The 14,422-nt window shown below is 44.7% G+C and overlaps 1 protein-coding gene across 1 annotated transcript in view; it reads right to left on the reverse strand.

Annotated features, from left to right (window-relative positions):
- Positions 1–14,422, reverse strand: part of LOC148041451 (ketose-bisphosphate aldolase class-II family protein) — a 241,123-nt gene that overhangs the window by 149,462 nt on the left and 77,239 nt on the right. The window contains exons 5-6 of the mRNA XM_087679716.1: positions 13,627–13,691; positions 13,370–13,424 (exon numbers count right to left, since the gene is read on the reverse strand). Coding sequence (XP_087535842.1) covers positions 13,370–13,424; positions 13,627–13,691 — 120 coding nt within the window. The remainder of the gene's footprint in view (positions 1–13,369; positions 13,425–13,626; positions 13,692–14,422) is intronic.

Raw genomic sequence — 14,422 nt, forward strand, 5'->3', positions numbered from 1 at the left:
TCACTGCTTTCCAATGCTTTTTGCCAGGGTTTGCCATATATCTGCTAACCACTCCCACTGCAAAGGCAATGTCAGGACGTGTAGCAACCATAGCATACATCAAGCTGCCAACAGCTGAAGCATATGGAATCTTGGCCATTTCAGCCTTCTCATCATCAAATAAAGGGCTGTCCTCTGCACTGAGTTTCACATATGGAGGCAATGGAACACCAATTGGTTTCCCCCCCTCCATATTGAAACGCTGCAAAATTTTAGAGACATACTCCTGTTGAGATAGAAAGAGTAATCCTTTGGACCTATCTCTGAGTATTCGCATGCCAAGAATGTGATTTGCATCACCAAGATCCTTCATGTCAAAGCTGCCATGAAGACTTTGCTTCAACGAATCCAAGGCATGAGTATCCCTGCCAGCAATCAGCATGTCATCAACATACAGAACCAAGATAATTAGGCTGCCATCTGCGGCCTTCTTGGTGTACAAGCAGTGATCCACTTGACTTCTTTGAAAACCTTGAGACTGCATAAATGTATCAAACTTATGATACCATTCTCTTGGTGCTTGCTTCAGCCCATACAAACTCCGTTTGAGCTTACATACCATCTTCTCTTTGCCTTTAGCCACAAACCCTTCAGGCTGCTGCATATATATGTCTTCATGCAGATCACCATGTAAAAATGCAGTCTTTACATCCATCTGTATGAGCTCCATATCTTCAGCTGCAACCAAGCCCAAAACGGTTCTCAATGTAGTCATTTTGACTACAGGAGAGAAGATCTCATCAAAATCAACTCCATGTTCCTGCTTGTACCCCTTAGCAACCAATCTGGCTTTGTACTTTGGCGAGGAACCAGAAGTGACCTTCATCTTATAAACCCATTTGCATGGAAGCGTTTTCTGCCCTTTAGGGAACTGCACCAAGTCCCAAGTGCCGTTTTTCTCAAGAGATTCCATCTCTGACAGCATGGCTTTATACCATTTCTTGCTGTCCTGTCTGTCCATTGCTTCCTTGAAGCATGACGGCTCACCACAGTCAGTGATCATGACATAATCAGCCACATTATTTGCACCAGGAACGAATCTGTCGGGCTGTCTAGTAGCCCTAGACGATCTCCTAACCCAATGATCATTGTTTGCTGGCTGTTCAGCCTGCATATTATCATTTACAGCTTGCTGTTCTGGCATTTCAGCCTGCAAATCAACATTAACAGCTTGTTGTCCTGGCTATTCCTGCACATTTAGTGGCTCATCATTATGGGCAATGGCTGGCTGATCATTTCCAGCATCATTTTCTGCATTCGCAGGTTCATTTACAGCAGGTATTTGCTGCTGTATAGCGGGCACATTTTGCTGTCCAAAAGGTACTTCTTTCCGGAATACAACCCTGCGAACCTCCTCAATCTTTTCGGGCTGTTTATGCATGCGATCTTCCCGGAAGATAACATCATTGCTGCGCACTGTTTTCCTTTTCACGGGATCCCACAATCTATACCCCATTTCACCCTCGTCACCATATCCTAGGAATATGCATTTACAGGACTTTGGCTCAAGTTTGCTACGGTCTTCCTTACGAATGTGCATAAAAGCCTCGCAGCCAAACACTCGTAAATGAGCATAAGAAGGTGGCTTGCCCGACCACGCTTCCTGAGGGACTCCCCCCCCCCCAAAGACCTATTTGGTGACCGATTGATCAAGTGAACGGCTGTCATAACAGCCTCTGCCCAAAAACCATGGGGTAATGCAGCATGAGACAGCATAGTACGGACTTTATCCTGTATAGTCCTGTTCATACGCTCTGCAACTCCATTCTGGGGTGGATTATGAGGGGCAGTGAGCTCCCTTTTTATCCCTTTGCTGTCACAAAATGCCTAAAAGGCCTTGGACACATATTCCCCACCATTGTCAGAGCGAAGACACTTAAGTGTCTTATCAGTCTGATTTTCAACCAATGCCAAGAAGTTTTTAAACTTGTCAAGTACTTCATCCTTGCTACGAATGGGGTAAACCCATACCTTCCGTGTAGCATCATCGACAAAGGTGACAAAGTACTTCTTCCCCCCCAAAGACAATCCTGGCATCTGACATACATCTGAATGTACTAACTCTAGAGGTGAAGATTTCAAAGAAAGAGATTTCTTATGAGATGTCTGCGCATGCTTACCATAGACACAATGATCACAATGCTCAAAATCAGCATAACGGAGACAAGGCAAGTAACCCAAACGAGAAAGAACTTTCATTCCTGTTTGACTCATGTGTCCTAACCGGCCATGCCACAAAGAAACACTTGGCTGCTCGGTTACTGCGACAACATGGTCACGCACACTAGATACATGAAGAGGATACAGAGTATCACTCTTTGAACCCCTGGCAATGACTCTAGATCCTGTACTGATCTTCCATTTTCCATCGCCAAATGTGGTATGATAACCATCATCATCTAGCTGCCCAGTACTGATTAAGCTCTTCTTGAGCTCAGGTACATGACCAACATTCTGAAGAGTAAAGACAGAACCATGCTGAAACTGAAGCTGCACACTGCCAATGCCTGTAATATCACATGCTGAGTTGTCCCCGAGATGGACAACACCATGTCGACCGCCTGTATAATCAGAAAACCAATCTCTGTAAGGGGTGACATGAAAGGAGGCACCCGAATCTAAAATCCAGGTATGCATGTCATCAGCCGAATCGGCAACCAATGCATGGGCATCAAAACATGAAGACACGAAGAGTACATCGTTCCCACTGTCACTGTCCTGAGTGACTACATTCACCTCTTCGATCTTGACGCTGCTCTTCTTGGGCTGGCTCTCTTTCTTCTCTTCCTTGCTGTCCTCTGTCTTCTTGCCTTTCCCTTTCTCTTTCTTCCACTTGTAACAGTCACGTTTGAAGTGACCCTTCTTGCCACAGTGGTGGCATTCCACATTCTTGTCGCGAGACATGCTGCGACCCTTGCCATCAGATTTTCCCTTCTGCTGTGATCTGCCCCTGGTATGCAAGGCACTAGACGACTTACTTGATGCATTATTTTGCCTATTCATCTCTTCCATAAGCAAAGAGCTTTCCACGTCAGAATACATAAGCATAGCATTCGAGTTACTCAAGGCAGTCCTGAATGTATCCCAACTCTCTGGTAGAGTGCAAAGCAGAAAGGTAGCTTTAAACTCGTCATCAATGACAAACTTCAAAGCAACCAGCTGGCTGAAAATTGAGTTGAATTCACTCAGATGATTTGACATAGCAGTTCCTTCTTTCATCCGCAAATCCATAAGCTTTTTTAGCCAATACACCTTACTAGCTGCACTCTTCTGAGCATACAATTCCTCCAGTCTAGTCCAAATGGCATAGGCAGTGTCCAAACCCTCTATATTAAACAGTAGAGCATCAGAGACAGATAGCTCAATGGTCGAGTGTGCAAGCTCGTTCAACTCATCCCAGTCATCTTGTTCCACATCTGCGGGCTTTACCCCTTTGGCCTTGATCGGCTTAGCCTGCTTCTTCTGCAACTGGATATTGTAGCATTGCTTTTGCCACACTGCAAAATTATGTGCACCCTCAAGTTTCTTGATGTGCATAAGATGGCTGCTATCGCTGCTGCCAGCCATGATTTTCAGTCCAAAATATGACCACAAATTCAGCAAATGCAGGCCCAAACTGTCAAACAAGTGACCAAGGTACAAACAAGTACCAACCAGCAATAAGTACCAGTTAAAAGCAGAAATTTCAGATCTGCAAATCAATTTTCAGAAGCACCAAATGTTGTGCTACAGCACTCCACAACTGATGACAGCTGTTCCAAGGACAAATACATCACATTACATGAGAAGTCCCAAATTTTAGCTGCAATTTCTGCTGTACATGCACCCACGGGCATAAAATTTGACCCGCACAGTCAAAAGCCCCAAAGTTTTGTGCTCCAAACATCAACCATACATCTGCACTGTCTCTGACATGCATAGAGTAGACCAATTTTGCCAAAATGAAGCAATTTCAGCAAAACCCCCAAATTTTTCAAGTGTCGGGAGTCCAAATTGCATGAAATTAAACCCGCATGTACATAAAATGACCAATTTGCGCACAAATTTTGCTCAAACAGCAAAAGCCCCAAATTGCACGGGGTCCAATGTGCATCAATGTCAAGAAATTGGGTCAATTTCAGCCCAATTTTAACATGTACATGAAAAGCCCCAAATTTCGGAGGCAAAATGTCACAAATTCCTGCAATTTCTGAGACAGAATCTCACTGTGTGTCTTGCTCGTGTCAAATCCGGACAAATCCCCAAATTTGTGGCTCAAATCTGCCCAAAACACAGAACTGTGCTTACACGCGCGAACTCCCGTCAATGGGCAAAGGGGGCAGCTTGCAGTAAACCTTTGAAAATTAAAAAATTTTGCAAGAGAAATTTGACGAAAAACTGTCCCGTAACGTGACGACTGCTGCGTTTTGACCTGCCGCCAGCGTTTTGACCTGCCGCCAGCTGCACGTGGCCTGGAAAGTCACGAACTGACCTGGCGTGACCTGCGTGACCAGCGCCTGTGCAAAACACGTCACTTCTGACCTGCGCCTGACCTGCACGCTGCCTGGAACTGCACGTCTGACTGCACACTGTCCAAGAACAGTGACGAGCTGACCAGAAAATGACTGACTGACCTGCGCGCAACCTGGGAAATGTCGCCTGGCTGAAAAACGTGACCTGTGGACTGCGAGAAGCACGAACACCTTAACCGAAGCTTTGCACGGACTGCGAGAAGCGCGAACACCTTAGCCGAAGCTCTAATACCAGTTTGAAGTGAGTGATGCGCTGCGGAGATGCAATGTCCGACGATGAAATGTCAGGTAAAGAGCAAAACACGTGAGCAACAGCAGTGAGTGAGAGCGAGAGATGCAAGATGTTCTTGGGTACAATTGGAGTGTGTACCACTTTAGGTTTTTAGATAGATATATATGAAAGTACAAGTGTGCTAAGGGTGCGTTCACACCTGTGCACATATAAAAGGCACGATGGCCCTTTATTCCCAACATGTACAAGGATGCAGAATTATACACGGGTCTAGAGAAAATATCTGCGTATGTCTCCCTCTCAAGGATCTCGATCTCTCTCAGCCCCGAGAGCACTCTCCGCAGTCAGCAGGCTGAAATCTGTCAGATACAATGTGACAAGACTGCTGGAAACTCAGCCTTTTAAAGGCTGAAAATAATAGCCTGAAAATAACCTGAAATAATCAGGTCCGCTGCATTAAATGTAGCCAACTGCAATCGGACTTCTGATTGTTGCCACGTGGCACTGCTGACGTGGCCACACAAAATGACTCTCAACAATTGTCAGGACAACGCACGTGCATTATCCCTAAAAACATCCCATTCTTCCATACCTCCAAATAGAACCCTCAAGCTAAAAGAAGCAATTAATTGCTGGATACATTCCAAAAACTGATTTTGCATCAAAAAAGATGGATTGAAACGCAAAGGCAAACGAGCAAGCAGAGCATTAAAGGCATGAACGGCCTATAAGTCAATTCCAAAACCAAGGGATAGTGATCTGTCCTGCCCAAGTATCTGGATGCTAAAGAGAGCGATAAGTATATCCAGACTGTGAAGGATGCATCCAAGACCACACGTCTTGTTTCAAAGAGACAATTGCCAGTGCATCCCAAGCTTGATGCTCAAGACCATCCATGACCGAGTGAGGTGAAGTCGCCTAATCTGCAATTACACATGCATTAAAATCACCCATAATAAAGCTTTGACGAGCCATGGAAAGTCAGTGCAAATCATCCCAAAGCTATCGGCGTTCCTGAGCAATAGAAGACATATACACGCCCACCAGCCACAAAACCTCACCCTCATATATGATTTCCAGCATCAGAAATCTTCCGCAAGCATCCTAAGAAACCAAGGATAGTTGGAAGGAAGATCGAATAGCCAACATAACTCCAGATTTATAAACCTATCCACTAAAAAATATTGTATAATCCTTATATATGTAAGAAGAACTTGTCAAAGCATGTTGTTTGTACTCCACAGTAAAAAAAATATCCCAATTACCAGCAAAAACAATTCTCCACAATCGATACTGCTTGCTGCCATAAGAAATGCCTTTAACATTCCATAAAGTAAGTCTCATGATAAACAAAAAGAGAGAGAACTACTAAATCACCGCTTTCCCTTGAACATTCCATAAAGCAAGTTTCATGATAAACAAAAAGAGAGAGAACTACTGAATCACCGCTTTCCCTTTAATATCTGAAACTTTAGCAACCTGAAATCTCTCCATCTCACTACAAATCACATCCACAAGATCTGCCCTCTGCAATCTAGCAATTGAAGCACGAGAAGGGAACTATTGTTGCTAAGAGCAGAAAACATCCGGAGGGGGCAAAAGCCACCCACGAGCATCGAAGTGCAAAGCAAAAACAGAAGCACTTTTATCAACCACACCAACTACAGGTACATGCAAAGATTATGGTTTCATGTAAAAACCCCTACCTTTGCATTGAAAAGTAACAAGCTAAGAAGATAGGTGAACATAAGTTGAACAAGATTCCAATTGGGCATTGCGTCTAACCACAGTGACCTAGGAATCATCCTGAAGAAGCAAATCCTGACCAATTGAATGCGACTCATGCTCAATACGAACCTGGGAAACATCCTTATTTCCATTATCATGTCCATGCAAGGCAAGAGGCACAGGAGGAGCAACATCTTGCTACTGAGTCAAAGGCTAGAGATCACGCTCTTGAATATCCATGTCAGGGTCTAGAGAATGCTGCAAAACCTCAAGGCTACTATCACATTCAAAAATAAAATGGCCCAATTGGCCACATCAAAAGCACTGTCTAGGAAATGTCCCCTATTTGAGCTCAAATACCAACGTCTGTAACCCAAGGACCTCAAAACGAATTTTAGTAGGCCGAGGTTTCCCAATGTCCCAAAGCATACAAGCCCTGTTCCTATTACGGGAGGCCAAACGGGGCTCCACCAACACCTCCCCAAGGGATCTCAAAATCAAAGGAAAAAGACTCCAAAGATGTGCAAGAAAATTAACTACCTCCACCCAAATTGGACATGCCTGCCTAAGAACCTCCTAAAACTCAGCCATAGGCCTCCATGGGACCATATGGACTAGCTGACCATCCAAAAACAAAGAAATACTTTGCATAATGCAAGCATGCACCTCCGAAGTACAAAAAAGGACCTCAAAAAACACCTTTGGCCCATCATAAATCTCTTCCACAAGAGGAGCCTACACTTGCCCAAGAATATCATCATGACGCACATCATCACTCACAAGCATGAACTACAGCCAAGCGCAAATCTGAGCAATCAAAGGAGTCCTACCCGTGAAATAAAGGATGGCTGCCCTCTCATGAAAGGCAGCAATCTGCTGTAAAACTAGGTCAATTCCCATGACAACCACCACATGATCCCGTTCCAATAAAGAGCTCGCTTTACCCTCATTAGCATGAACATAATCAAACATAAGATTGTTGGAAGTGGCAAGCATGAACTCAAAAGACTCATCAACCTGCGAGCAAGAAACATGAACACCTTGCTGAGGCAAATCTGGAGCACACAGAACCAGTTCATCAACCGTCATCTTACGGCGTTTTCCCATCTTATCCCCTTCCAACTGACCAGAATCCTAAGCCAAAGAGTCACCATCCAACTCAACCAATTCTTTCTCATCCCCATGCCCAATATGCTGGTCAAGAAAAGCCACATCAATACCACTTGACATCTGCATATTAGCCATAATAGAAGCCCAACCTTTGTGAGAGTTGCGCAGAATACCAAACCTAACAAGTACTATCTAAGGTAATAACTGCAGATTTGCACTAGATTGGAGCTCAAATCTGAAGGTCAAACTGTGAGTAACACCTTGTCTGTACACACGCCCTAGGTCAGAAACAAGTCACTTTCACTGTACACAGCAGAAGAAAAGCAGAGTGTCATCACTATACAAACGCCCTGCTCAAAATCTGGTCTAGATCCCGAATCTTTGTCTATAGCGTGCAAAAACAATATGTGGCAAGAGGTTGGCACTGCAACTGCCAGCTCTATCTAGCAGCTTGCACAGGAGCACTGATGAACAGACTAAGTGGAGCGGAACGGCGAGCAAGCTGTGAGGGCAAGGGAACAACGGACGGTTTTCTCTCTGTGTCTTTCGTTGCTGGCTCACATAAGTCCTGCCCTTGCACAATGCTCAACCAAGGCAACAAGTGCATGTCACAGTAGACTGGTAACGTGCAGGTCCACACGGAGGCATGGAAGTGGCTCTCTCTCTCTCTCTCTCTCTCTCTCTCTCTCTCTCTCTCTCTCTCTCTCTCTCAACACACCCCTTCTCTATGAGAGAGGTAACAAACACTAGACTGACTTAAGGATACATAGCACTAGGTGGGCTGGCGAGGATGTGCTCACAGGTACAATTTCAGGAGCCTCATACTAAGATATGGCTCTTTGATACATTGGTAATATCCACGCTACTCTATGGAGTGCAAGTATGGGGACCTGTCAAAAGATGACGTACTAGCGAGACAGTAGGGTTTGCGGGGAGGAACACGGAGTGAACTCGACAAAAATGGAGAGCAAAAGAGAAGAGAGAAGAAACTCTGATGAATGGAATGATGAAGATCTGAATCAAGAAGTGAATGTGATACAAGGGAACAAGGGTGCCGTAGCACAAGGAAGATGATGAAAACAGCCACAAACCACGAACCACAATGTCCTCGTGAAGGGCATGGGGATAGTGGAGAGGCTGGAAAGAAGACGTAACGGACTGAATGAATCAGCCGTAAGGAATAAATGAGAGAGTGGCCTATAAATAGACATAGCCAATCTAAGATGGAGCCCCTTTTTGGGGCTGCAAACCCTAAACGCAAGACGCAAAAACGCAAAAAACGCAAACTGCAGGTGAAGGGTGAAGGGTTTCTCAGCACCCCCTCTCAGGTCCAAAAAGGGGAACAAGAGAAGAGTGAGGTGGAGATACAATGCTACATGCTAAAGAATGCTCATACAGCAAGTGCCACTTGGACAGTGTCCCTCGTGGGGAAATTGTTCACTTGCCCAAGCGCCCTGGTACAAAGATGATGAAAACATGCAATGCATAGAAGGAATGTCAGACTTTGTGTGGTGCCGAGAACCATAAGGATATGCCCGTACTCGATCTCGGGAGGTAGCTCCATGCTAACCAAGTGACCAAGGCAAGAAGAGAAGAGGAGAAAAAAGATGTAGAGGATCCCTAAGATCCAAGATTTCCACCAAAAAGGGAGCCTGCAGTAAAGAACAATAGACAGAGTGAACTAGAAAACCCGAAATACAACCTCAGGAGAGAAGCCACTAGCTCCGTGTATCCATGCTGAAAGGAATACGAAAGGCCTCGTCACCAAGTCGCGGTTGAATCTCCGAGGTCCCGATCTAGGTGGTACCTAAAGATCATGGGTATCAGTAGAAGAGATGACTGGTCGAAGGCAGCCACCCCAAGAAAGTAGAGGATGGGTAAAGAACTTCATGTGGAGTAGGTTCCCCCTCTGAGGTGGGAGGTGGAGGGGCCCCTGCTGAAGTCGAAGAAGTAGATGCCTCCTCTGAGGGCAAAGAAAGAACATCCCCCTTTGAAGTAGATAGGAAATCCAAAAACTCATGGATCACGGACTCCGAACTGTCTAATGGCGAAGGAAGTGCCGCCGGTCATGCTGAAGAAGGTATCAGAGGTGCCGAAAAGCTCCTCGAGGTAGCCTCTCGAACCTGAGTAGTCGAGGGTGGGGAAGGATAGGGCTCAGAATGAGCAAGAGGTGGGCAACAGTCATTGACACTCAATGGAGCAAACTAGGTAGCTAAAGAAGAGGAAGGAGTCGAGCAGCCACTATCTCTCAGAGTAGTAGACTGACAAGGAGACGGTATCAAACAATCATTCTCTCTCGATGGAGCGGACTGTAGAGTTATAAGTCGTGGAAGCCACTGTACCTGAAAATAATTGGGAGAAGACTACCGTTGGCATTGCGATGATCTCCAAGAGGTCATAGCGCCAATCAATCCTCCATATGCTCGAAAGGACTTAGTGCGCATTGGATGCGTCTTATTGCCTTGAGCATAGTACTCTGATAGCCGATGCAAAATGATCTCTATGGCCCAGAAAGGAGAGGTGGCACAAGGAGTGCCTGGTGGAAGACGCATATACTCCGGGGGGTGGGGAGTAAAGGTCGAAGTCGGCAAGCATTGGTGGTGTGTCCAGTGAGGCCACAGTAGGAGCACCCAGTAGTCTGGTCATCTATTGGTAAAGAAGCCATGGATACCAGTGTCCACCTTGCTGAAGAAGGAAGAGGTCAGCCACCATGAACCACAAACCGCAATGTCCGTCTCAAGGGGTGTGAGAGCAGTGTGAAGCACGAACTACAATATCCGCCTCAAGGGATGGGAGGATAGTGGAAGGGCTGAAAGTGAGCTCCGAGTGGGAGGAGGATACGACCAACAGTAAGAGGTTGCAACTAGTAGAAAAACTTAGGTGAGGAAAGAGAAAGACTGAAAACGCAGGCAGGATAGCCTGCAGGAGAGAGAGACTAAAAACGTAGGTAGCAGGTGAGAGAAAGACTAAAAACGCAAGAAAAACAGCCTGCAGGAGAGAGAAATACTAAAAACGTAGGCAGTAGGTGAGAGAATGACTAAAAACGCAGGAAAAAACAGCAGCAGCAATCAATATGCTGAAATCAGCTCCGAACAGTGTGTGGTAGGCTGGAAACAGGCGCCAAACTGTTCTAGACAGCAATGGCCAGCATGGACCGTGATGTCCTCCACGTCCGGGGTGTGAGTAGCAAACTAAAATACCTAAAATCTTCAAAAACGAGATTGTTTTCTGAATGGAGAGTGATCAGCAACAGTCGTTCTACTATAAACAGCTGTAAACTGCGGGTGGAAGGCTAGAAACAGGGGCCAGACTGTAGATAACAACAAGGGATAGCTGAGACTGCGATGTCCTCTCCGAAAGGGGTGTGAGTAGCAAGCTAAAAACACCTGAAACCTGCAAAAACGAAATTTTGATGCAACGGAAGAAGAAAAGAAGTGGATGCCGAACCCGCCACCAGTCTTTGCCTTCACTAGAATGGAGGATCTTCGCTGCTAGGTGAGCAAATCCAGCTTTGATACCATGTCAAAAGATGACGTACCAACGAGACAGTAGGGTTTGCGGAGAGGAACACAGAGTGAACTCGGCAAACATGGAGAACAGAAGAGAAGAGAGAAGAAACTCTAATGCATGGAATGATGAAGATTTAAATCATGGAGTGAATGTGATACAAGGGAACAAGGGTGCCGTAGCACAAGGAAGATGATGAAAATAGCCACGAACCACGAACTGCAATGTCCTCCTAAAGGGGTGTGGAGGTAGTGGAGAGGCTGAAGAGAAGAGATAATAAACTGAATGAATCAGCCAGAGAGCGGCCTATAAATAGGCATAGTCACTCTAGGATGGCGCCCCTTTTTGCGACTGCAAACCCTAAATGCAAAACGCAAAAATGCGAAAAACGCAAACTATAGGTGAAGGGTGAAGGGTTTCTCAACAGGACCTAGTTTTGATCACCGTCGATGATCAAGTAACCCTTATGATGGGTGGAGGTTGATGGAGGGGCCACTTGTATCCATGATCTCTAGGCTGATCGGATGTAAGGCCTCGGTCCCACATGAGATCATCATAGCTGAGCTAGCGGCCACACAAATTGTAGTAGAGGCTCTCACCCGATCAGTCACATATGTATACAGCTTATGGGATCTGTCCAGCTTGCCAAAGAGGGTGACACTTCCTGTTGGTATGCACAAATGTCAAACTAGTTTGAGCTACATGGCTTTAGCATGGACAGGCTACCTCCCCTTCCAATATTCCCTTGATGCACCATCTCTTACTCTGAGCTGCTCAGAGATTGGCAAGATTACTAGGATGGGCCTCACTTAGCTAGACATCAAGAGGACATGGATAGCCCTAGTGCAAGAGCTAGGCACGAAGATGGATTTCTACAAAGAGCATCTTCTACACACCACAAATGATGGATTTATTGATTGCCCGAGATACATGGACACCCACCTCTCACATGGGATCAAATGTGCTATTGGTCAGCTGTGTACGTCCTCACACTAGTTACAGATTGAGACTGGTAGATATAGATCCATAACAGCAAAGGAGCACATATGCCAGCTATGTCAGCTTGAGCCAAAGACAAAGGAGCATTATATATGCCACTGCCCTGTATACTATGAGATCCGAGGTCGATTCCACTGCTTGTTTAGAGGCGCCTTTGCCCCCCTAGCTAAAGTCATGGATTTCCTGGATCAACAGTGCCTTGGCCTCTTCCTCCTTGAGATACAGCGACTCCGAGACACCCTCCTCAAGAGTACAATAGTTACAGGACATCAAGGCCCTACTCAGAGGCAGCTCACAAATTTATTTAGGAGGGAGACCCAGGAGGCTTCAACATAGTCACAGTCCCAACCATCTACACATACACGAGGGATACTGATTCATCAAGCTGTCCAACTGAGCCGATCCAGACGTCATCCACCCAGGTACAGACGTCAGTGACACTTCCATAAGCAGATACAGGAGATCATCACTTGGGCCAGAGCTGGGCCCTCTACACCTATCAGCTAGAGCTCTTTGCTGTTAGCTTATAGCTTTCTTTACTGTTCATTACATTTTGCATTTAATGCTCTCTTCAGACAGTTGTATGGTCATGCAGATGATTGTAACTCATGGTCTCATAGGTCACTTTGGACTTTTGCAGACATTAATATATCATTTCATTTCTCCCCCCTTTCCACCATACAGCATAAATCTTCAAATACTGATTTTTAAGAAGATTAATATATTTATAATGTAATAATCATATACCATCCCATGCCTTGATTTTAGCAGTCCCCATCTCCGCCCTGTGTCAAGCTTTAATGCCATGAATTGCCCATAGGTGTTACATGCATGAAACGTGTGAAAGAGTACAGGTGATTGATAATGAAGCACAGATGCAGTGTGTAAGTGCATATATGCCACATGCAATTTGGTTATCACAATCAATCTCAGTTTCAAATGGTGCTTTATAGATGACCCTGCTTGACTTTCGAATTCGGGATCCCTAATGAGAAGCCTAAAAAGTGTTTTCAAGCTGACCCTTTTTCACCCTCAAATCACAGATATCAGATGTTCAATACGTATGTTGCAGACGATATTTCTCAATCCTACATTCAGACATTCCCTATTTGGAAAAAGGGCTTATGTGAATGTGCAACAGTAAAATCTATAGCCAAGCAGAACCTTTTCACTGCATATTCAAAGACTATGTATACCAATTACAGTTTTAGTCAGCTTGTTCTGTAAGAAAGAAGAATATTACCTGAAAGTATTAGCCTTGCCCTTTCTACTGCATCATCACTTCCAGAAACAACTAGCTGACATTGAAAAAACAATACTAACTATTAGATTTAATAATGAGACACTTTGTTTTAATGCCGGCAAGTGCCAAAGCACGTTCATTAGGAGCAAGCCTGAAAACAAAACTTTGCTGCTATTCATATGAACTAACCAGGGATAAAGAGACTAGGAATCTGAATGAGATTTTAAAATGACAAAAATAAATCACTGCAATCAAACCTTCATTGTAGACTTGGAATCAAGAAAGACAAATGCATCCAATAACATCAACCCCTTTTGTTGTCCTGCCATCAGAGATGCCTTTTCAGATTCCCTATCAATCTTCCTTCAAACAACACTTGGGCACTGAAACAACCAATATGCACTGCAAGTACAAACAAGAGTGCAGAAGTATACAAAATTTTGACTTTCTATTTTGGGTGGTAAGGTAAACAATTCTAAATTCTAGGGTTACTTAGACCTAGTGATAATAGCAACGTAAAATATGCATCAAAACTCAACAAAAGGAAAACTTGTACCCTTTCCGTAATTTTTGCATAATCTGCTAATTTTATATAACTTCCTTTGAAAGTTGAAACTAGCAAACATCTAGATAGAATAGTGCATTACAGCTGGTGATTAAAGAGTGGTCATAGGGAATGGTGGGCCAATGGAGTTAGTTAGGACAAAGACAGTACATACTTTCATCTGTATAACCAATTGCGCAATGATGACTAGAACTGAAAATATGATAGTCAAACTCATGCGAGAGAAAGAATTAATGACTTGGACTCTGCATCTGTTTGTTTTGTAACTGTGCAATTTGAGAGAGAGTAAAGTTACGCAAAACAACAATGTCTACTTCCCTTATCCCCACTGCAGTCCCGTACAGGCGATGATCTCTAACACCCCCTCTCAGAGCCTGGGCGGGGTAGAAGCCTGAGGGATCTGGAATGTCTCCAAAGTAGAGCCTGGGGAAGTGCCTTCGTAAAGAAATCTGCAAGATTGTCCTCCGTCTTGCAGCACTCCACAGTGA

Source organism: Lygodium microphyllum, chromosome 1, assembly GCF_053477565.2.
Source record: "Lygodium microphyllum isolate KBCC chromosome 1, Lygodium_microphyllum_v1.1.10, whole genome shotgun sequence".
Classification (NCBI taxonomy): Eukaryota; Viridiplantae; Streptophyta; class Polypodiopsida; order Schizaeales; family Lygodiaceae; genus Lygodium; species Lygodium microphyllum.